The sequence below is a fragment of the Notolabrus celidotus genome, chromosome 9 (genome assembly GCF_009762535.1).
Source record: "Notolabrus celidotus isolate fNotCel1 chromosome 9, fNotCel1.pri, whole genome shotgun sequence".
Classification (NCBI taxonomy): Eukaryota; Metazoa; Chordata; class Actinopteri; order Labriformes; family Labridae; genus Notolabrus; species Notolabrus celidotus.
The window spans coordinates 584,929-609,732 of NC_048280.1; the positions used below are offsets into that span (position 1 = coordinate 584,929).

Sequence of the window (24,804 nt, forward strand, 5' to 3'; positions counted from 1 at the left end):
TCCTCCACTAACACACTCCATCCCGGAACCTAAGGTCTTTGGACCTGGGTCTCCTCTCCATCCCTCGGACTAAGCTGTGGACCTGCAGGTACAGAGCCTTCAGTGTGGCGGCCCCTACTCTGTGGAACTCTCTCCCTCCTGACATCCACAACGCCCCAACCCTGGACGGTTTTAAGAAAGCAGTCAAAACGCACCTTTTCCTCAAGGCCTTTCCCCGTTAGATATCCCCACCTACCCCCCAGACCCCCTACCTGACCCTGTGAAGTGACCTAGGGTTTCTTGAAAGGCTCTATATAAATATCAGTTGTTATTATTATTATGAATATTCAGAAAACTGCCCTTTAATTTAAATCACAATCAGAGAACACGTCCTGCAGGCTCCTCACCTCTCGGCCTCGCTGAGCTTCTCCACGCCTGCGAACCACTCTCTGAAGTGACTGTCCTGAGTGAAGCTGTAGTTGTTGGAGGCCAGCTGCAGCAGCTTGATCTGAGCGATCACCTCGAACTCCTGCAGAGAGAGAAACAGAGGGAGCAGACGTCAGAGGAAGAGAACTCATCACTTCTTTCTTTATCACATCAGACAAAAAGGAAAACGTGAATACCTTCCGTCTCTTCTCGAAGTTGATGAGTCCGCCCTGAAAGAGGAGATCAAGTCAAACATGAGAGTGAGGCACAAACAGGAGGTAAAATAGTGTCAGTGGGATCATGTTAGAGGAGTCTGACCTCCGTGTAGTCCTTCATGGCCGTGTCCATCATCACCAGGTCGGTCAGGAAGGTCCCCAGGTATGGGATCGTCCCCTGCATCACTCCCTGTTCAGACAGACGGAGGGAGAGTCAGCTGAGGTCACACGAGGGGCGAGTTTTAATCTTTAAACACTTTCTCATGATTTCATCCTTCATCCTCAGATAACACTCACTGCATGTTTTAACCCCACAAACAAACACTCTGTTATTTAAAATGCTCCTTCTATCATCAGTGTGTGCATCTCTCATCCACGTGTCCCTGAGTGTCCCGGAGTGTTACTGTCAGGTTTATGTGTACCATATTTTGGAGGTTAAGTCAGAGTGAGGGATAAGCATCAACAAGGATTCAGATTCATGACTGTAATCTTAGAATACTTTGATATCCGTACATCCTGCATGCTTTCAGTGTCTCTGTTAGAGGAATAGAAGCTGTATAATGGGACTGTGTAGCATGACTGTTCAGAGTCTTAAATGAACTCTTCTCATGTAGGATTAATGTTCTCCTGCATGACTCTCATTTAAAAGAAATATAAGAAATGAAAAATAAACACTGTATCTCTCCTGCTCCTCAGACTGCAGTGACTTCAGCTGCCACAAGGTGGAGCTGTTGGAACACAATTGATTCCACTTCCTTACTCTGGAGATATTCAGACTTTTAAACACAAACTAAAAACATATTTATTCAGTCAAGCTTTAATGAAGGGTTAAACAATTTTATTACTTACTTTTTACTGTTATATTGATTTAAATGTTGCTTTATTGATTTATTAATTTTAACAGTTTATTTTATTTTTATTTATTTATTCATTTATTTGTATTAATCTACTCAGTTTTATTGACATTTTTAGCCTTAATTTTATTTTCAACTCTTATCCTTACCCTTTTTAAATTAATTTATTTTAACTATTTATATTCTTTTTTTGTGTGTGATTCTTTTTTTTATTGAGATATCTTGTCATTATAACGTGTTTCAATACATCTTAAAAAATGACATTTTCTTTCTTTTTTAATAAAACAAAATATGTATGAAGTAAAAACAAAAACAAACAACTATTCATATTCTTAATATTAATTTGATGCTTTAAATTATTTTAATTACACATATTTTATTGTTGGTTGTTGTTTTATTATTTTATTTGTTTTTATTTTTATTTATTAATTTATTTTGATGTATGTACTCAGTCATATTGACATTTTTAGCCTTAATTTTATTTCAACTCTTATCCTTACCCTTATAAATTTTATTTATGTCAACTATTTATATTCTTAATACTAATTTGATGCTTTAACTTGTTTTATTTACACATTTTATTGTTGTTGGTTGATATTTTGTTATTTTATTCATTTTCATTTGTATTTATTTATTTATTTATTTATTTTAATGTATCTTCTCAGTCATATTGACATTTTCAGCCTTAATTTTATTTTAAACTCTTATCCTTACCCTTTTTAAATTTATTTATATGAACTATTTATATTCTTAATATTAATTTTAAGCTTTAACAATAAAATCCATTTTTGTTTTTTAATATTTCTTGCCATTAATTTCTTTTATTTCTGCTTCTTTCTTGTTTTAAATCACTGTAAAGCTCTTTGAACTGATTTGTATGAAAGCTGCTGTATAAATAAAGCTTGATTGATTGACTGTGTTTCTCTGCAGAAGCTCAGAGTGGGAGGATAATAAAGTTAGAGAGATGTGGGGATTCACTCTGAACACGGACAGACCGTTTGCTCTTGTTTCGGGTCTGATTGTGGAGATGAGCTGTCAGCATCTCCACTCTGATCTGTGCAGAGCTACACTGTGAGCTCTCAGGGGGACACTTCTCGGCAGCGGCCGCAGCAGATTGTGTGCCGGGGAGTAAAACACTAACTGTACAGTGTGTGTGCTTGGTGGCTCAGACACAGTTGGACATTAACACCGGCCACATGCTGGATCACTGAGCTGAGAAGTCTGTGATCTATAGCAGCCACTGAAGCTGTTAGAAACCCACAACGTTCACAGGAGAGACAAGAGAGAGAGAGATCAGTCCAAGAAATACAGGACGAAAAATTCTCTCCATCTCATGGAGGAGAGAGGAGAGAGGAGAGAGGAGAGATGAGAGAGGAGGGAGGAGAGAGGAGAGAGGAGAGAGGAGAGAGGAGAGGAGAGAGCAGAGAGGAGAGAAGAGGAGAGGAGAGGAGAAAAGAGGAGTGGAGAGAGGAGAGAGCAGAGAGGGGAGAGGAGAGATGAGAGAGGAGGGAGGAGAGAGAGAGATCAATCCAAGAAATACAGGACGAAAGATTCTCTCCATCTCATGGAGGAGAGAGGAGAGAGGAGAGAGGAGAGAGGAGAGAGGAGGGAGGAGAGAGGAGAGAGGAGAGAGGAGAGAGGAGAGAGGAGGGAGGAGAGAGGAGAGAGGAGAGAGGAGAGAGGAGAGAGGAGAGAGGAGAGAGGAGGAGGAGGAGAGGAGAGAGGAGGAGGAGGAGAGAGGAGAGAGGAGAGAGGAGAGAGGAGAGGGAGAGAGGAGAGAGGAGGGAGGAGAGAGGAGAGAGGAGAGAGGAGAGAGGAGAGAGGAGGGAGGAGAGAGGAGAGAGGAGAGAGGAGAGAGGAGGGAGGAGAGAGGAGAGAGGAGAGAGGAGAGAGGAGAGAGGAAAGAGGCGTGACACAGATTCATTCCTTAACATACTAAAACATCCTCCTCAGAGAGAGACAACAAGAGCAGCCTGTCAACATGCCCATGTCTGTCGACCTGCGTGTGGAAACCGGAGTTAAATCTTCGGACAGCCACTTCCTGATTTAACTCCTGATTATAAAAACTAAAGTAATGTCAGAGATAACAGACTTTATGTTCACATATATTACTTTAAAGGACATCCAGAGGAGGAATCATCCCTCTGATCACAGGGATGTTTGTGCAGACGGTAATAATGTGACTCTCACTGTGAGCGCTGATGTTTGTAATGAGACTCATCTGCATACGAAAGCATCACTTCAGCCTCCAATGAATGTAGAATGGCTCATTCAAAGACACGCACGGTGCTCAGTTTGAGGTGCATTTAACCCTTTAGTCAGACGGTGTCTCTTTGTCTCACCAGGTCTCTCTGCTGCTGGTGTCTCCTCTGAGCTCGTTTGGGGTTGATCTCCAGGGTGGCGAACTTGGACGTCCCCTCCTGAGAGAAAACAAACAGGAAATGAGTCAGGATTAAAAAAACACAAAGGAGTAAAACTGTCACACGTTGAAGCGAGGAAATAAAGGAGCAACGGCTTGTTTTTCTTTTCATGTTGATTTTTTTACTCTCTCTCGCTTTTGATTGGACGGTTTCATCATTTAAACTCTTAAAAACAGAAACACAACACTCCTATACTCGGGTAAATGTCAAGAGGCGTTCAAATAACAGTGAAGAGGACGTCTAAAGACTATAACATCCCAGAGACGGACATTAGAGCCTACAATTCCCACAATGCAACAGGATCTAGAACAGTTGGCCAGCCTTCCTGTGTCTGAGACTCGTTACACAATCTTCTGATTTAATTCTGCAGAGCTCAATCAGCAGGTTATACTTAGACTTTATAACAACATTACACATTATACGACTGAGCAGCAGGTCAGGCCGAGGTGAGCGAGCGGACAGAGGGCCGGTTTGATCGCACGTCTCTGCAGAAACATCAAATCTAAAGAACGTGCATCAAACTGAGTCATCGTCTGTCAAACATCCACAGGAACAGAAAGGTTCCTCCTCCCTTGTTTCTGGACTTCAGCAGCAGAAGAGGAAACCTGAGTGGAGAGAAGGAGCCGGAGTCCCCCTCTCACATTCCTCAGGGTGAGGTAACGCCGAGGGGCCTCCCTCCCGCAGTAACCCGAGCACGCCGTGCGCGGTGAACGCAGCCTGGTCCGAGCTGATAGAGCTGGAGGGGAGCGACGCCTCGAGGTGATCGCTTACACCAGCGCTCATCGGAGCCGTTATCTACACCTGCCAGAGGTTTCCTCCACCTGACATCAGAGGGGATTCCCTAAAAGGAGGCTTCAGTTTCACACTGCGGAGAGAAGCTGTGAACTTATGAGGTTCTCTTTGGAGGGTGGAGTCTGTGAGAGTTTGTATTTTACTAACTGTGATCAAATCCACTGTGAACAAACCTTTAAAATATTCATATTTAAAGCTGCTGTTTGCACAAACACACTCTGATTAACTGTGACTCAATCCTGCAGCTGCAAATACCTGGTAGAGGTGCAAACAGTCTTATTACGCCGATGAAAATAGTCCCCATCGAATGCATGATCCTTGAAACGACAGACTTTAGTGGAACTGTTTTGTGTTTTCTTGAAGTCAGAAAGTTTTCAGACAGAGAAATTTACACATTTGGTACAAGCATGGCAGGTATCTGTTCGTCCACAGGGGGCGCCAAAGTCAACACAAACTAAAAGTTCCTTACTGGAGCTTTAATACTTTAGGCCGCGTTGTAAGCATAGTCTGTATAAAATATGGACGCAGTATCCGTGACGTCACCAAACTGTTTCTGAGGCGCTATTTTGAGGCCAGTCGGCGGCGGCCATATTGCTGCAGTCGAGCGATTGTGACGTAAAGAGGCGGGGTTTGAGTCTCCTCGCCAACAGCTACAGTGTTCCCGCCTGTCAATCAAGTCAGCTGTGCCTCTCATTGGAAGACTCATAATCTCAATATCTTCGAAATTGCTGCATTAGAAAAATATTCACCCCCGTACAGTGAGAGCTGATCAAGAAATGAGCTATCCAGACTACACTCATCTTTTGAACCAGACTGTAAACATGTTTATCTCTGCTGTAAAGATCGGCTTCTTTGAATTGGTGTGTATGTGGTTTCTGGTACTTCTGGACCCAGCCTCAAGCGGATCCTCCATGAACTGCAGTTTCAGCACTTCCGCATTGGACTCATATTTTTAGACCGGAGGTTGCCGCTTGGTCATAAAAGCGCTTTCTTTGAGATTCAACCCTCTTAAAGTGACAGCAACCCAAGGTGTGATTAAAAAGAGTCACGAGGCACGAGCTGTTTAACATCCTGAACATTCGTACAGTCAATAAAATCTTGATTCTGTCACATCACACTGAATATTACCGGATACTAAATATCCTGTAATTCTGATATGACTTAGATCATCATGCTCTTAGTTTGGAACCACAGTGACCGTCATTAAGGAGCTTTGAGGGCTGAAGACGGTCAACGAGGAGGATCTTAAGTCTATGACTCTTAAAATAGAGCTTTATTTAGACACAATAAGAAGAAGAAGAACGTTAAGTTGTACTCACTGGACAAAGGTTAGTCTTAAGTGCAGAGAAAACTAAAGAATCTCATCATCACTGCAAATAAAAAACTTTAACTTCTTCTTTTCTAACGTGAGGTTTTGTTTTAAAATATCACCCTGAGCATGACGATCTCTGATTCCGGTTCAGTCCTGTTTCTTAGTTTATGGTTGTGTGGGTCTGCTGTCCTCGTACCACGTGCATCAGAGCGTCAGTGCGAGCTGCAGAGCGCTCAAAAGGTGTGGACGCCTCTTTTACACAAAGCTCCACAGATCCCAGAAAGGATGCTCGCCCGTGTGAGCGATTTATAGAGACTGTGATCCTGCAGAGAAACAGAACGAGGTGTTCTCCTCTGCAGGATGACAGACGTGAGGAAACACACGGATGGACGAGGCCACCATCCTTACATCCTGCTGCCATCTGCTCAGACGTTATGTACCTTATAGAATCTCATGCATTAACTCCTCCATCTCATCATGGATCTATTAACAGGTTTCTCTCTGTCGTGCTACACCTCAGGTTGAGAGGCGGTGGAAGAAGCAGTGACCCACCTTCACCAGCAGCTCCCGGCTGAGCGAGTAGTTGTTGTCGTCGGAGAAGATCTCGGACAGCTCGCGGAAGGTGCGGAAACTCTCCCTGTGAACGGACGCAGAGGTCAGAGGTCAGAGGTCAGAGGTCAGAGCACAGAAAGCACATATAAAACAGGATTCAAGAGAAGATCAAGGCATGGAAACCAACCGGGAGACTTCCTCCCAGGTCCTCTTCAGGCGGTGGATGGCGTTGCACTGCAGGGCGGAGAGGATGGCTCGCAAAGAGGAGAAGTTCTTCAGAATCCGACACTCCTGAACACAACACGAACAATCATAAGACATGAACGTCTCTGAGACGACCTTCAAAGTATAAATAATGACGCAGTGGTCTTGGTGTGCTCACCCGGGCCACGTCGATCCACCTCTCCAGCAGCCGCGCTCTCTGGTTGGGCTTCAGCGCCGGGTTGCTCAGACAGGTGGTGATGACACAGTTGGTGACGGAGTTGAACTGAGCCACGGTGGCTCTGATGGTGGGGGCCAGGTGCTCCTTCCCCTTCTTGTCCCGCTGAGACCAGATCCCGCCCAGGCAGTGATACGGGACCACCTTCTTGAACAGATCCTGGAGACCAAATAATAATAATAATAATTGTATTTGTGGAGCACTTTTCAAAACCAGGTTACAAAGTGCTTCACATGGGCAGCAAAATAAAACAGGCACTTCATAGAAACACACAAGTCAATATAAAGAAATAAAACATATTTAAAAGACATAAAATTCCCCTAAAACAACTCTAAAGGAATACAATTATTTTAAAATATATTTCTTAAGACGGTTAAAATAAAATAAAGTCAAATTAAAATTCAGATAAAATCCGGGGAGGCTCTGTGATGAAAGTATGTTTTAAGAGAGATTTAAAAGAGCTCGCTGACTCAGCAGACCTGATCTCCTACACTAAAGTAAACCAGTGCCTCTCGTCTATTTAAGAACCCTCAATGTGTTCGTTTTCTGCAGACAGACTGAGTTTTCAGGACTGAATCTACAAAAACATAATAAAGGGAGATTTTAAATTAATCAAAGCATCATAAAGAATCATAATAAATGACTTTTAACATGCAGAATGTTCTTAAAGGTTGTAAAGATGTTTAAAAATGTCCAGAAGTGATAATTCTCAGGCTTTTTTATAGCAGGGGTTCCCAAAGTATGGGTTTGGACCCCCTGGGGGTTGTGAGACACAAATTGGGGGTTGTGAGACGTCCTCCAGAATGTTTTTTTATTAAAGTTGTCTCATAAATAGTACATTTTACCCATTACAGTCAAAAATATCTACAAAAATAGTAGCTAACCTGAAATAAAACCTTGAAAATAGAACATGTAATGAGTTTTCTGCCTTTCTTTGCTCCCAGATGACTCCTAAGTTTAGGGTTAAAAGTTAAAAGTTAAAAGTTTAAGTTTAAGTTAAAAGTTTAGGGTTAAAACCAAAGTAAACCTCACGTCTATTTAAGAACCCTCAATGTGTTCGTTTTCTGCAGACAGGCTGAGTTTTCAGGACTGAATCTACAAAAACGTAATAAAGGGAGATTTTAAATTAATCAAAGCATCATAAAGAATCATAATAAATGACCTTTAACATGCAGCATGTTTCTTAAAGCTGCCTTTAAGAGTGAAAACATGTTTAAAATGTCCAGAACTGATGATGGTCTGGGATGTTTTAAAGAGGAGAGTTGTTTTAAAACCTGAAATCATCATTTTAAGTGAATCCTTTAATTGATGAGTGAAATAAAATATAAGCTGTTGGTGGCCTAGCGGTCTAAGCGCCCCACGTATAGAGGCCACAGCCCTCGTCGCAGAGGTCGCCGGTTCGACTCCTGGTCGGTCGGTCGCTCTCTACTCCCCACATTTCCTGTCTCTCTTCAGCTTTCCTGTCAATAAAGGCAAAAATGCCAAAAAATATATCTTAAAAAAAAAAAAAAGGAAATAAATCCCTCTGACAAATTTTTTTTTAATGTGATTGAATGTGTAGAATAAAGGTTTATACTAGGGATGGGCGATATTATTGGCCAATATTGACTTATAAATGTAATATTGGGAATTATCGGTATCAGGTTTTTATAACCGATGTTTGTTCGTTAGGCTTTAGCAATTCCGAGCCTGCATGAACGCAGCATGGGACGTTTAGAAGCGCGCTTGATGACATATAACAACAACAACAACAAGCTAGCCTCGTGGGTTGCTAACCGTGGCTAACGAGCTAGCTCGCCCGGTGCATGAGATGTCCGTGATTTGGAACTATTTCCAAGCGTCACCCACAGATTGTAAATTTGCAGTGACTGCAAAGCGTTGGTTATGAGAGGAGGAAACAAGGCGTGTTCCTTTAATCCATCAGATCTGATCTCCCATCTCAAGAAGAATCTTTCTTGTGTTTATTATTTAGAGAGAGCAGGGCGATGGAGCCCAGTTTAATATTGAAGGATTGTATTATTTGCAGAGTTTTGTCCGTTTCCTCATTCATTGAACTTGGAATAAAAGAGGACTATGTTTGTTCACTACTCTGGACTGAAGATATGCATCTTCCTTGATTTGATATTGTCTGTAGTGTTTGAGGCAAAATGTTTCTCTTTTAAATTTCTAAAAAATTGGCACTTTGTTCAATAACTGAAGTTGAAGTTGTTCTCTTATTTTGAACAAACAGTGTGTACATTTGGAAAGCAATGTTGCATTTATGTATGCATCTAGTGAGGTATAACAATACAGTTAGGCTTCATGTGTTAATTCCACAATAGGAGAAATGTTATGTTGTTACCAAACAGTGTTGGTGTAAAAAGCCTGAATATATCTGTATCAGCAGAAAAGCCAATCTGGAGCATCCCTAGTTTATACTCTGTGTGTAATTTAAAGTGTAAAGTAGAGACAGTAGAGACTTTTTAAAGATCACATTAGTAAGTTTAGTGGATTCAAAATAAGTCGAAGCTGCAGGTCTAAAAAGCCAGAGTGTAAATCTGTTGATAGAGGAAAGGGAAACATCCTCACCGCGTCCATGAGCGTGAACTGCTCGGCCACCATGATGGGATCGAACGACAGGAAGCTGAACCCAGGAAGCTCGTCCTCGAAGCCGCTCTCTTCCTGCGTGGCGAAAGGGCAGCCGATGTGTTCCCCTGAAGAGGTTCAAGGAAAAGAAAAAACACTTTCAAACCACCGGCATCAACCTGAGCTCAACCCGACACATCCTGCAGCTGTGACCTCGCCGTGCGAAGCGTGCAGCTGTGTGTGTGTGTGACCCCCCCCCCCGCCCCCGTGTGTCCCCTCTCCTGTCCTGACTTCGTACCGTCAGGGTCGGGCTCACACTGCTGTCGGCGGTGGAAGTGGGCCAGAAGGTTGCGTGCGCGGCGCTCCAGGTCCGAGCCGGGGAAGTGGCAGTGCAGGTAGGACAGGAGCTGGTGCAGACAGTCGTAGTTCGGAGGGGTCCAGAAGTCCTCGGAGTACTGGTCTAACCACGCACCAAGGATGGACGAGACCGTGCTGAAACACACAGAGGAGCGTTAAGAAGGAGGAGGAGGAGGAGGAGGAGGAGGAAGAAGAAGAGGAGGAGGAGCAGGAGGAGGAGGAAGAAGAAGAGGAGGAGGAGCAGGAGGAGCAGGAGGAGGAGGAAGAAGAAGAGGAGGAGGAGGAGGAGCAGGAAGAGGAGGAAGAAGAAGAAGAGGAGGAGGAGGAGGAGGAGCAGGAGGAGGAGGAAGAAGAAGAGGAGGAGGAGGAGGAGCAGGAGGAGGAGGAAGAAGAAGAGGAGGAGGAGCAGGAGGAGGAGGAAGAAGAAGAGGAGGAGGAGCAGGAGGAGGAGGAGGAGGAGGAAGAAGAAGAGGAGGAGGAGGAGGAGGAGCAGGAGGAGGAGGAAGAAGAAGAGGAGGAGGAGGAGGAGCAGGAGGAGGAGGAAGAAGAAGAGGAGGAGGAGCAGGAGGAGGAGGAAGAAGAAGAGGAGGAGGAGCAGGAGGAGGAGGAAGAAGAAGAGGAGGAGGAACAGGAGGAGCAGGAGGAGGAGGAAGAAGAAGAGGAGGAGGAGGAGGAGCAGGAAGAGGAGGAAGAAGAAGAGGAGGAGGAGGAGGAGCAGGAGGAGGAGGAAGAAGAAGAGGAGGAGGAGCAGGAGGAGGAGGAGGAGGAGGAAGAAGAAGAGGAGGAGGAGGAGGAGGAGCAGGAGGAGGAGGAAGAAGAAGAGGAGGAGGAGGAGGAGCAGGAGGAGGAGGAAGAAGAAGAGGAGGAGGAGCAGGAGGAGGAGGAAGAAGAAGAGGAGGAGGAGCAGGAGGAGGAGGAGGAAGAAGAAGAGGAGAAGGAGGAGGAGGAGGAAAAGAGGGAGGAGAAGCAGGAGGAGGAACAGGAGCAGGAAGAGGAGGAGGAGGAGGAGGAAGAAGAGGAGGAGGAGTACAGCACTCAGTGATAAATGAAAGCAGCTCCACACTAAAGGCAGCAGCAGACTCACTTCCTCAGCTCGATGCAGTCGTCCTGGCAGATTCTGTGTGCTGTGTGCGGGACGTTCTGCAGCTTCGCATACCTGAACATGAAAAACAGACATGAGATTAAATTAACTTTATTGATCCAACAACAAACAATACAGGGAAATTATTATGATCCAGCAGCTTACATCACTAACAAGACAACAATGTATTTCCACAGTAAGACATATAATAATAATAATAATAATAATAATAATAATAATAATAATAATAATAATAATAAAATAATAATAATAATAATAATAATAAATAAAAAATAAAAAAAGAGATCTGATAGATCAAACCCCAATAACAGCTGAGATTAATTCTCAACATCCTTGCAGGGTGAAAATTACAGTTTTATGAACAGTCCTGCTATCTAAAGAATAAATATGTCAATAAAAATGTAAATCTTTATATTTTGTATATTATCAGAATAATAAATCAGGATTTTTAAAGTTCTGGATGATTTTGGAGAAGTTTCTTAGACTTTTAAGTATTTTCTGTTCATCTGTTTTGTAACTTCAGGCTGATTATCAATAAAATAAATGAAGAGTTCATTTTCAAAAACAGATAACTCACTTTGAAAAATTTAAAAATGTTTCAAAAAACACATTTTTTGTATTACTAGCTTTAGGTATTATCAATCAACTGAAGTTGGGTGGCTTTGACTAAGTCAAAATGACATTACTAATTAGAGGTATCTTAAAAATGTAACTTTATTAAAAATCTATATTAAATATAAATGTGTTTTTTGAAAATTTACAAAAACTGAGTTATCTGTTTTTGCCAATGAACTCTTCAAATATAACTTAGAGCTCAGAGAACTGTCTGTCTGTCTTGTGTTTGTGGCTTCAAAACGAGGATGAAGACGAGGATGAAGACGAGGATGAAGACGAGGATGAAGACGAGGATGCCCTCCCTGGGACACCAGCTGTGAGCTACTTCAGAGTGATCTCTCTCTTCAGGTGGTTTCAGAATCAGAGACAGACTCAGAGAAACATCTGAGAACCTTTTATGGACCGGTATATTTCCCCCCCTTACATCACCCTGTGTTTGGTTACATTCACCTGTGCAGCAGGAGATCCAGCACCTGCCGGGTGGAGGCGAAGGAGCGGTACGTGCAGAGGAAGATGGTGACGTAGGTGGAGTCTTTGCCCCTGAACGCGGACACCATGTACTCCACCAGGCGCTCCAGCGTGCCGGCCTTGATGGTGCGCACCTTGCAGGTCTCGTAGAGGCTGAGGGCGGACTCCGTGTCCACGCCCAGCCATCGCTGCCCCTTACTGGCTGACTGGTGGAGCTGCACCTTCCTCAGCGTGATGGTGAAGATGGCATCGTCTTCGGCCTCCTCGCCGATCTCCTGCGTCGAGCTCTGAAAGACAGGAAGTGAGACCGTCAGAGTCTGGATCCATAAAAAGCTTCTCATTTCTTTGAATGTGTTCACTGGGGCAGATTCTTTGAGTTGGAGCGCGCTCAGTGAGAGGATTAGAGGGAGCGGGAGTTAAAAATGTCTAATTACTGCATGAAACCCTTTAATTATGACCATCTGTGTGACCCCGCTCTCTTCTTCTTCTTCTTCTTCTTCTTCTTCTGTCTCTCCGTCTGAGTCAGACTCTGTGATTCATGTGTCCGTGCACAAACAAACAAACAATAGCTTGTTACCAAACAGAGCTTACTGGATATCTGGCAGCACAAAACAAGCTGCAGAAACACAACAGAGATCAACACGAGCCGCTCGCCGCTCGCCGCTCGCCGCCCGCCTGAATGAGCGCTCTGTTCAGGTCAACACTTTTTGTTTTTGTTTTCTCCTCCACAAAAAAAAACACAACGATGAAACAAACGTCACATGATGCCGACACAGACGGGGACATGAACCATCAACACACAACGTATGTGAACGGCATCAGTGCTCCTGAACGTTACACAACACTAACTAATCATTACAAAACTAAACCCACTACAGGCTGATCCAGATCACTCCAGGTCCCAGACTTCCTCTGATCATTAATCCAGTCACTGATAGAGGAGTGAAGTCACATCGTTAGAGAGCTTTAAGATCTTTCTTTAAACGTTGTGTTTTTGAGACTTCTCTGTTTTATTAAACTGTCAAACTGAATGTTTTAGATTTCTGAAGTTCAGAGTCCATCCATCCATTATCTTGACCGCTTATCCCGTTAGGGGTCACGGGGGGCTGGAGCCTATCCCAGCTGGCTTCGGGCGGAAGGCAGGGTACACCCTGGACAGGTCGCCAACCTATCACAGGGCGAACACAGAGAGACAGACAACCATTCATGCACACACTCACACCTACGGGCAATTTAGAGTGATCAATCAACCTGAGCATGTTTTTGGATTGTGGGAGGAAGCCGGAGAACCTGGAGAGAACCCACGCATGCACGGGGAGAACATGCAAACTCCACACAGAAAGGCACCTTCCCGGCCGGGGATTCGAACCAGGAACCTTCTAGCTGTGAGGCAACAGCGCTACCCACTGCACCACCGTGCAGCCAAGTTCAGAGTCGTCTCTTGATTTATTTTGGGTTCTTTAAACTCCACAACCTTAAGTAAAGTTTTCGGCTGTAATTCTTTTGGTTTTGCAGGAAGCTAACGACTTGAACAACTTCCCCTCAAACTCTCAACTTTGACTCCACTAACAACCATCAAACAAAAACTTCAACAGATTTTAGTTGACTGTTCTCCTGCTGATCACTTCAGACTTTACTTACATGCACACTTTTATACACACATACTTTTTTTGCACCTTGCGCACATTGCTTGTTTCTTGTCCACCTTTGTTCAGTCCCTCCAGGAAGTTGTGATTTCGCGATCGCAACTATCAAAGCAAATTCAACCAATTACCTCAACCTCAGCCCCTGCACGTCATCGGGTTTGTCATCAATTTGACTTCCTTGGAACATAAACGTAAGTCCTCACTTGATCGGCACTTTTCAACAACAAAACACGCACAGAGAACGGGTGAAGAGAGAGGGGACAGCAGGCGGGACAAGTGACCATGACAGCATTGTTATTTATAGATTGAGGGGCTCAGTGTTAGCTTGGTCTCTACCTGCAGCAGGTGTGCTTTATGAACCAGCTCTCCTCACCTCCATGCATCTGTCTCATCTTCATTGAGGATTTTTACCCCCCGGTGTGTGTTAGTGACACAGACACAACCCGGGGGGGACGTCTGTTTACTTTTTGATGTTTGACGTTGTTGCCGTGGTTACCGTAAAAAGCTCTGCGTCTACAGCTGGATTTAATCCAGTTTGGTGAAACATCAGACACATTCAGTAAGTTTGGATCAACTCCTAGTCATCAAAGATGCAGATGCATTTCAGAGTGCCGTGAACTGACTGTGCATCAGTCAGGTGGCGCGAGGTGCATTCAGGGAACGTCGTAAATGTGCAATACAGCCCTTTCATGGCATTTTTCTGTGAATCAAGAGAATCAAAATACAGTCAGTGGCCACATCAAGAATGTTTTCTAAAAACAACTGTAATTTAGCGTATTTACTTGCCCCTGAGATGTTATTGGGGGGAAAAAGCAAAAGAAAAACAATCACAACTTTCACCGCAATTTTTTTAAAAAGCTGCCGCAAAATCAGACTTTTTGGGGACGCAACAATCACACAAAAAATCCCGCGAAATCCTGGAGGGACTGTTTGTTCTATTTATGTTTACATGTCTGTGTGTGTGTGTGTGTGTGTTCCTGTTGGCGCCTCTTGGTCAGGTCATGTTTGTAAATGAGAACTGGTTCTCAAACATTTCTACCTGGTAAAATAAAGGTCTAAAAATAAATATATTTAGTGAACATTGAAAACAGTTGTGCATTTTATTCTTTGCAGAACTGTCACATTATATTTTCTGCAAATTAAGTTTCTGAGGATATTTGCCATTTTCTACTTTATTGATTCTATGACTGGTTTCATGCCATTAATGACTTTTGTCTCAGAAATGTAAGACTTTTTTTTCACTTGTGATTATTCTCATAAAATTAAGAGTATATTCTTGTAAATGTGTGACTTTAATCTCAATAACTTACATCTTTTTTCTTGAGAGGATCACAACTTCATCTCTTAAAGGTGACATATCACGCTTTTTTCATCAACATATATTGGTCTAAGAGGTCCCCAAAACATGTCTTTAAACTTTATGCTCAAAAAAACACTTTGAAATCAGATTCTGGTCTGCCTGAAAAACCCTCTTCTTCAGCCCTCCTCAGAACAGTCTGTTTTCTCTCTGACCACGCCCCCTCAGGAAGTGGGTGTGGCCTCAGCTGTCCAGCACGTTGATCTAATGTTTACATGTTGGCTGAATATACACGGCTGCTCACAGACCCGCGTTACTTCAACCCTCTGAATCTGATCCAGAATCTGATCCTGACGGAGAGGCGCCTGCCGCAGGACCTTTCTGAACCATTGGTCACAGATTTAGTGTTTCTTGTTGTTTTATTTGTCAGCATGTCGACGTGTGTCTTGGTACACAGCTACCAACATGTAGCTATGTGGCTATGCTAACTAGCGCTAGCACTTATCCATGGAAAATAAAAATCATCCACTAGATCTTCAAATCTGCAGACGTGGGGAGTCAAAGCGACCTTTGTGTTTATTAAGACAGCCTACAACTAGCATGCCTCCCTCCTAAGCTCCTTGTTAGCACACATGTGTGCAGGGAATGAAAAACGGAGGAGGGGTTGAGTTGTATTTTATACAGTCTATGGGCTGAACAAGCTCCGAGCTCTGACTTCCTGTTACAGACCGGATGGCGTTGTGACGTATGAAAAACACTGAAAACTGAAACGGCTGGTTTCAGCACACATTTACAGAAAGGTGGAGAAATCAGAACAGGGGCAGAATGGAGTCTTTGACTTTTCAGGGGGTTTGTAGACAGGGACACAGATTTCAGGGAGAGAACCATTAAAAAGTAAATTTTGCATGATATGTCACCTTTAATATGTATGGCTCTTGTCCCATTAGTTAACTTCTTTCCCTTATCACTATTCTCAAAGAATGTCAACTTTATTCTTGAAAATGTAAACTTTTGTCCCCTAAATTTACAACAAGTTTTTATGACTAATCTTGTAAAATGATAACCTTATTTAAAATAAATAATTCAATGTATTCTATTAAATTCTACAACTTAACTTAACTAAATAAACAATTATTTGTTTGTAAATGTTCCTTTTTTATTATGATTATGTTCTTAAAATGATGACTTCATTCTTCTAAATGTAATGCTTTGTGTTTTATTTATTCAAATATATTTTGCAGACATTAGAGGTTGAAAATACAATTAATTTTGCATTTTGTTTTTATTTCACAGGACTTTGGGCTGAGGAAAAAAATGAGTACGGATAAAAAGTAATTTTTAAAAACAACTCCCCTTCTTCGTGTTTTTTTAAAATCTCTAAAACAGACAGTTTCTGATCTGTATAAAAAGAACATTTAGTTCATGCTCTAAATAAAAGCTGCATTCTGTTTTTGATGAACCAGAACTGATTTCAGTTTATCAGTTTGTAGAAATGAGCAGCAGATCGTCGTCGACTCTCTGAGAGACCAGTTTCTCTCTCAGCAGCTCGAGCGGTCTGTGTCTCAGCTCAGAGATAAACCTGGACAGACTCCTCTCTCCTCACTCCTCTCTCCTCTCTCCTCTCTCCTCTCTCCTCTCTCCTCTCTCCTCTCTCCTCACTCCTCTCTCCTCTCTCCTCACTCCTCTCCTAAACTTAGAGCCTCGGTGTGAATCATGAGGAGCCGAGGTCTCTGCGGGGGAACGGCTTATAATCTGGCGTGCCACAGTCGTCTGTCACGGCCCCTCACGGTGCATTCTGGGAGTATGAGTCATCAGAGTCCATTTCAGGGCTCAGAGTGACTCCCTGCTTCACTGAACACCTCTCTAACAAAGTCCTGACCGTCTCAGTCCACACCGGGTCCCTTTGTTGTGTCTCTGTTACCATGGAGAGTTACTAAGGTTCATGTTTCAACACACTGCAGGAGTAAAGATGTAAAAAAGAGGCAAACACTGAGGCAGAGGCTGGAGGAAGTTCAGGGTGACGCTTCACTAAGGACACACAAACTCTGCTCCACGTGCTTCAAGAGGAGCTACATGTGAGATAAAGCATCGAAACTAGACCTGGACCTGGACCTGGACCTCTGATCTCCACAGGTTTCAGCTGTCATGTGAACTCCTGATTCAAAGAAACCTCAAAACAAACTTTTCCACAAACAAAGTGAGGACCTGACCTGCAGTAACCCACAATGTGTGTGTGTGTGTGTGTGTGTGTGTGTGTGTGTGTGTGTGTGTGTGTGAGGGACAGATAAGTGCAGCAGGGTCTGCTGTAAATCCAGTACAGTAGAATGGTCGGGGGCACAGCTGCAGCCGAGGCCTTGACAGCAGGAGAGGAGCTTATCAGGCGAGGCCCAGAGGCCTGAGCGCTGCTATCGCTCTGCGGCGCTCAAGGGCGGCGTCTGCAGAGTCGATTCTTCCCACCATAAAGCTCCTATTCATCCCCGCCGCGGTGTTACCATGAACACCACCGACTCCTCGCCGCTCCAACAAAACACGGAGCGATCAATACTCCTAACAGAAAGACTCGGCGTCACTTCAAAAGAGCTCCGACACACAGCAGAGATTAACCGAGGCTGGATGGATCCTGGAACACTGAAACCAGGACCACACTGAAACCAGGACCACACTGAAACCAGGACCACACGGGACCACAAGGAACGGAGAGCAACAGCATGTCTGCACCAAACACTGTAGACTTTTCATCCCTGATAGAACAGACTGTACACTTTTTTATTTTATATATTTATTTAATTTATTATTTATTTATTATCTATTTTATTGAATCATTATAATTTATTTTTGACTTTTCATCCCTGATAAACAAGGCTGTACACCTTTTTATTTTAATTATTTAATTGTGTATTTATTTTATTTATTATTGATTATTTATTTATTATTGATTATTTATTTATTATTGATTATTTATTTATTATTGATTATTTATTTATTATTATTTTTTATTTGTTTATTTATGTTATTGGTTTATTTATTTATGTATCATTTATTAATTTATTGTATTTATTATTGTTTATTTATCTATCATTATTTATTTCATTTATAATTATCAATTTTATTTGATTCTTTATTTATGTTTTTTATACTATTCATTATTTTTCATTCATTATTATTTGTTTATTTTTTATGCATTATTATGTACTATTTATTTATCTAATTTATTATTATTTATAATATTTGTTAACATATCATTTAATATTTATTTATATATTGTATTTAGTATTATTTATTCATTTGATTTATTATCTATTTTTTTGTTTGTTTATTTATGTATTATGTAATTTATATTATTCTATTTTATTTATTATTTTTAATGTTTTAATTAATTAATTATTTGTTTATTTATTTATACATTATTATATTATTTATTTAAGTTCTTTTTCATTCAGCAGCAAACAGAGTCCACACTCTGAACTGGAGATCTAACATCATCTCTCTAACGTGAAGGTAACAAACACGACCGATGACTCAGAGGAAGATTTAGCTACAACAGTTTTTGGACTCAAGTTTACTGATGAAGTCCGTCCTGGACTCGTCCTCCATGCACACTGAGGTCTGACAGCAGCCAGGACTGGGTCGTGTAGGACAGTAAAAAAGTTGCACAAAACAAAAACATTAAGGAGGAGGAAGACGAGCAACTCCTGTGTGTGAAGTCTGGTGTGTGTAGAGAGTGATGCAACATGTGTCTCTGGTTAATAATCATCTCCGTCCTTAAAGAGCAGACTAACAGTTACAGGCAGACTATCTAAAGAGAGCTATCCTGACTCAAACTCAAACCGCTTCAACACCGGTCAGATCATTTGACCCGGTCCTGAATGAATCCTATCAAAGTCTGAGTGAGTAAAAAAGAAAAGGGAATTCCCTCCCGAGCGTTCAGGAAGCGATCCAACCTCCTTCTCTGTTTAATTACGGTTTGCCTCACATTCCTGCAGCCTGACTCAGCGCTCAGGCCACCACATCCACTCCAACCCGGGCTGGATCCAAAGATAGGCAGGCAGCGCTCGGGTTCAACAGAGAGAGGATATTCTGGAAAACATGATGAGTGAGACGGACAAATAAACGTCTGCTGCACGGGATAATCACGTCTTAACTTGTGTTTGAGAGTCTGTGATGAGTAGAAGTTAAACTTTCTCTCTTTCTCTCTTTCCTGAAGTTTCCTGACCTTCTGTTTCGCTTCTGTGTTTTTGTGTTTCGGCTCCTCGTCCAGGTTTATAAATAAAAACAGAAAATGCATCAAAAACTCAGAGTCCAGAGAAATGTCTGGCATCCACAATCCTCCTCCTCCTCCTCCTCCACCTCCTCCTCCTCCTCCTCCACGCTCTCTCTCTCTCTAAACCTTATCAGATCTACGTTCACCTACGCCATCCGGACCCTGAATGACCATGAGTGTACATCGTGGTGTGGGCTGCAGGAATGTGAGGAGGATAAAAGTGTCAGCAGAGAGCGATGAGGCGATGAGGCGCAGAGAGAGGGGGGGGTGAGTTTCCAGAGAGAGGAAGAACAGACTGAACCAGCTCACGTTCTGGTGTTAGAGGAGCCGGTTCACTGGATAAGACTCAATGGTTGTTTGAGTTAACGAGATGTTGTAACGGTCGTCTTGTGTCGGTGATCAGTCAGAGCGTCTGCAACCTTTTGTCTTCCTCTAATACCTTCAGTCTGCTTTCAAAACATGTGAAGAGACCGGCTCCCTCAGACCCAGATCCTCCTGCAGAACGGCCCACGCTGCAGGAGCAGGGAACCCAGAACCCTTTGCATTATTTGAAGATACATGCTGTGGTTAGAATGCAACATAATGCAGGGTTTAAACACATTCAAGGATCTAAACCTGCTTTAAAATGTCAGGAAGTGATTCATTACAGAATAAATGTGACTCTAATCATCCCTTAGAGAAATGTCTGATACTTTTTTATTTATTTAGTTAATTATTTATATATTTTATCCATTATTATTTGTATTTATTTATTTGAAATACTTTATGATCATGTATTTAATAGAATTGGCTATATTTATTGTTAATGAGATATTTTTTATGACTTTCTTTTATTTATTATTATCTATTTATCACATTTATTATTAACTATTAATGGTATTTATTATAATTATCAATTTTGGATTATTTATTTTTATTTATTTATGATTACTTATTTAATCTGTCATTTTGTTAACACATTGATTATTATCATTACTATTAATTTACTTATTTATTTAATACATTTATTACTTATTTATTTTATTTTCATACATTTCTTATTATTTATTGTTTATCTATGATTATTTATTTAATTTATAATTTTTGTTTACACATTAATTATTAATCCTATTAATTTACTTCACTATTTAATTCATGTATTACTCATTTATTTTATTAGAACTAATTTCTTATTATTTACTTATACTTACTCACTTATTATTATCGTAATACATGTTTTGTTTTATTTCATTGTCTGGTTTCAAAGCTGTTCATTTGAATTTTTTGTAAACTTGTATTAATAAAAATTAAATAATGAATATTTTAATTCTCTGTAGGTGAGTGACAGCTTCTCTCGTCCAATCAGACACCGGTTCAGCTCTGTGGTTAAAGCATGTATCTGTGTGTTCCCTTCCCTTTGCAGCGTGCCGTCCCTCACTCTCTCCTCCCAAAGCTTAATGTCTCTCTTCAGCTGTTCCATAAAACAAATGGCCTTCTGTAATATTCCTGCAGCTGGTGAGTCTTCTCTTTAAGGACTGATGTGCTCATACTTTTTAAAATAAATCATAAAATTAAACGACTTTTAAATTGAAATGAAAAAACAATATTGCACAGATTTTATGGGGGGACATGAGTCAGAGGAGGAGCCATAAATCTAAGAGATAACTGTGAATCTGACGGATTCTGCAAAAACAGAGAAACAAAAAGGATCAAATATTCCTTCTTTGTACGATCAATGAGCCGCTCTCCTCGGCTGCTTCATTCCCACGCCTCATGAGTTCTGATTCCTGATGTGCATGAATAAAGCTCAGGTTGTAATAAAGGAGGATGATCCTTTGAGGAAATGAAATGATTAGGAGGAGGAGTCCGGCTCAGATGTCAGCAGCCTCACCCTCAGGCTCTGAGGAACACAATCATCTTCTCCTCCAAATCAAAAATGTTCATTATGCACAACAACCCTCCACCTTTACATCAGGTGGTGCTCCGTCTGTGTAAACACCACCACCACCACCACCACCACCACCTGGATCAGGGACACAAAGCAAAAACCCAGATCCCCTGAAGGCCAAACATCTCTGCGGGAGCTGCATCCAGAACCCCAGCAGCTCCCTCATCATGACCCCCCAGAAACCCCTCAGAGCCGGACTCCGAATGTAGATCATCGGGGAAAGTCCCAGCGGGAGAACAAAACAGTCAACACCTAAACAAAGACAACAATGGAGCGCGTCATCGCCGGCCTGTAGCACAAACCAGCGACTTCCCCTCGCTAACAATGACCTCTGAGAGCGAGCGGGTGAGATCAGCTGGATGTGGGACAGAGACCGAGGAGGGAGGGGGGACAGAGACCGAGGAGGGAGGGGGACACAGACAGAGGAGGGAGTGGGACAGAGACCGAGGAGGGAGGGGGACAGAGACCGAGGAGGGAGGGGGACAGAGACCGAGGAGGGAGGGGGGACAGAGACAGAGGAGAGAGGGGGGACAGAGACCGAGGAGAGAGGGGGGACAGAGACAGAGGAGGGAGGGGGGACAGAGACCGAGGAGGGAGGGGGACAGAGACCGAGGAGAGACGGGGGACAGAGACCGAGGAGGGAGGGGGGACAGAGACAAAGGAGGGAGGGGGTACAGAGATCGAGGAGGGAGGGGGACAGAGACAGAGGAGGGAGGGGGGACAGAGACCGAGGAGGGAGGGGGACAGAGACCGAGGAGGGAGGGGGGACAGAGACTAAGGAGGGAGGGGGGACAGAGACCGAGGAGGGAGGGGGGACAGAGACAAAGGAGGGAGGGGGGACAGAGATCGAGGAGGGAGGGGGACAGAGACCGAGGAGGGAGGGGGGACAAAGACCGAGGAGGGAGGGGGGACAGAGACAAAGGAGGGAGGGGGGACAGAGACCGAGGAGGGAGGGGGACAGAGACCGAGGAGGGAGGGGGGACAGAGATCGAGGAGGGATGTGGGACAGAGACCGAGGAGGGAGGGGGGCAGAGACAGAGGAGGGAGGGGGACAGAGACCGAGGAGGGAGGGGGGACAGAGATCGAGGAGGGATGTGGGACAGAGACCGAGGAGGGAGGGGGACAGAGACAGAGGAGGGAGGGGGACAGAGACCGAGGAGGGAGGGGGACAGAGACCGAGGAGGGAGGGGGGACAGAGACCGAGGAGGGAGGGGGACAGAGACCGAGGAGAGAGGGGGGACAGAGACCGAGGAGGGATGTGGGACAGAGACCGAGGAGGGAGGGGGACAGAGACAGAGGAGGGAGGGGGGACAGAGACCGAGGAGGGAGGGGGGACAAGCACTCAGAGATCCTGGAGCACTGAGGCAGCTGGACTGAGTTTATTACACCTTCACCTCCAGCTCCAGGGATGGTGATCATTTGGAGGGTCAGGGATTAAACTCTGAACTCTTTGATTACATGTCTGTAATTTAATGTCCGAACAGATTTAACAAACCTGATATATGACCTGATATGAGATACAAGGCTAATCCCAGCTCTGAGCTTCACCCACAAACATGAGGCTGATATCATCTCCTCCTCTAATGCGATCATGTTTAATTTATTCCTTTAATAAAGTGAGATTTACAGACGCTGACGGATCATTTAACTCGGTCCAGATGGGACTCTTAGAGAAGACGCTCCTCTATGAGAGACCTTTGATTTGGATCTTCTTAATAAACACTCTTATGTAAGGTAATTAAACCGGGCCATGCAGAGAGCGAGAGCAGAATCAGGAGCTGAGTGTTTCTCCAGACGCTGGTTCTTCACATTCCAGCCCGCTGTCTGTTTCTGTCGTTTCATCTGCAGAAGAAGAGGAGCGTTAAAACATACCTCCTCCTCCTCCTCCTCCTCCTCCTCCTCCTCACTGAGGTTAAACAGCCATAACAATACTTCAACCTCCAACAAGCGGCAGAAAAAATGAAGCCAATGCCAAGAAAGTGCCAAAAACTGCAGTTCCCAAAACGTCCACTAGGGGCTGACTCCAAAAGCAGCAGATTCCTCATTAGGCTCCATGTTAAAGTGTCCAACTTTGCAGCAGGATTAAACATGATCACAGCATAACATAAGAACCGTACTGGGGTTGAATGTTTGTGTAACTTATCTGTTTTCAATGCATCAAGGATAAGAGTCATGACTTAAAAAGGGGGCGTGGCTTAACTGAGCACTCGTTCAGTCAGCGCCTGCAGCTTCTCCAAAGTGCTGCAGCTCCAGAGGAACTATATCACAGCTGTGTGGCTCTACCTCCACTGTCTTCAAATCAAACGCATAATCCTGTTGTTGGGTTTTATCGCTCTGAACGGACCAGCACTACCTCCCCTGGCCGACCAATCACCTTTTCCCTGGGTGTGCCTAAAACTAGGAACGATCAAGCCTTTGACCTGTGGAACACCTGACCACTGATGTTGGACTTCCACCAGATACACTACGCTCCCAACATGCAGGCCTGCTCATCGTACCTGAAGTCTCTAAAAGTAGTATGGGAGGTAGAGCCTTCAGTGATCAGGCCCCTCTCCTTTGGAATCATCTACCAGTCAGGGTCCGGGAGGCAGACCCCCTCTCTACTTTTAAGAGTAGGCTTCAAACTTTCCTTTTTGATAAAGCTTATAGTTAGAGCTGGATCAGGCTTGGACCAGGTCTTAGTTATGCTGCTATAGGCTTACACAGGACTTCCACCAGATCCTTGTCCGGTCCGTCTCTGATCCGCTACGGTCCAGCTCCGTGCTCTCTCGTCCGTCAACACCCACCGGTTGTGTTTTCAGAGCGCAGCACGGAGCAGGACCTCCGGACAGCTGGAGTCATGTGACCGAGGTTTTCCCTCCTCCTCCTCCTCTCCTCATCCATGTTGTCTTCCTGGTCCTCTGAAAACCTCTGACCTGTTGACTCCAGGCCTGGCTCCGCTCATCATGACTTTGGTTTGTTGTTGTAGTTAAGTGAAATACGATCTGGTGATAACACAGAGTGTTTTATTCTGAAAATTAACCGGATGTTTTCATTTTGTTTTGGTGAAACCTGACTTCCTGTCCCGCTCCATCTGCTCTGTTGAGATTGATGCGTCGTGCTCCGGCATCCGGCAACAAATAGAAGTCTTGCGTATCTGATCCGGAGGACTCAGGCCAGCCGGATCAGAGAAGCGGATCCAGTGGAAGTTAACACATTGACTAGAATAGAAACAGATCCAGTAGAGACGGATCAGGTGGAGTTTGGCTGTTGCTTCAGTCCTCGCTGTTCTTCGGGGTCAGTTTCACAGTCTGACACACAAACCCAGATTTAAGTCACACTTTCAATCCGTGTCCCGAGGACCAAATTAGATTCTGAGACTCCCAAAATAACAACAAGGAAACATCTCCCAGTCACACCACTCCCCTTCTCTCTCTATAACGAGCTCATCTGTTTGTTTCTGATGCCATTATGAATCTTAACTCTCTCTGGGATCACTGAGAGCTGCTCTGTGTGAAGACGCCGTCCATCTGCTGAGTCACCGTCGTCGGCTCAGAGGACGATGGGGCCGTTACAGACAGAAAGAGAAAGCTGTTTT

The 24,804-nt window shown here is 43.6% G+C and overlaps 1 protein-coding gene across 2 annotated transcripts in view; it reads right to left on the reverse strand.

Moving 5' to 3' along the window:
* The window catches only part of LOC117819498 (ral guanine nucleotide dissociation stimulator-like), a 40,411-nt gene that overhangs the window by 9,597 nt on the left and 6,010 nt on the right, over nt 1–24,804 (reverse strand). For both annotated transcript variants that reach the window (XM_034692890.1, XM_034692889.1), the window contains exons 2-12: nt 12,079–12,383; nt 10,996–11,067; nt 9,853–10,046; nt 9,558–9,682; nt 6,933–7,148; nt 6,738–6,841; nt 6,551–6,635; nt 3,817–3,894; nt 724–810; nt 603–635; nt 387–508 (exon numbers count right to left, since the gene is read on the reverse strand). In XM_034692890.1, the coding sequence (XP_034548781.1) occupies nt 387–508; nt 603–635; nt 724–810; nt 3,817–3,894; nt 6,551–6,635; nt 6,738–6,841; nt 6,933–7,148; nt 9,558–9,682; nt 9,853–10,046; nt 10,996–11,067; nt 12,079–12,383 (1,421 nt within the window). The remainder of the gene's footprint in view (nt 1–386; nt 509–602; nt 636–723; nt 811–3,816; nt 3,895–6,550; nt 6,636–6,737; nt 6,842–6,932; nt 7,149–9,557; nt 9,683–9,852; nt 10,047–10,995; nt 11,068–12,078; nt 12,384–24,804) is intronic.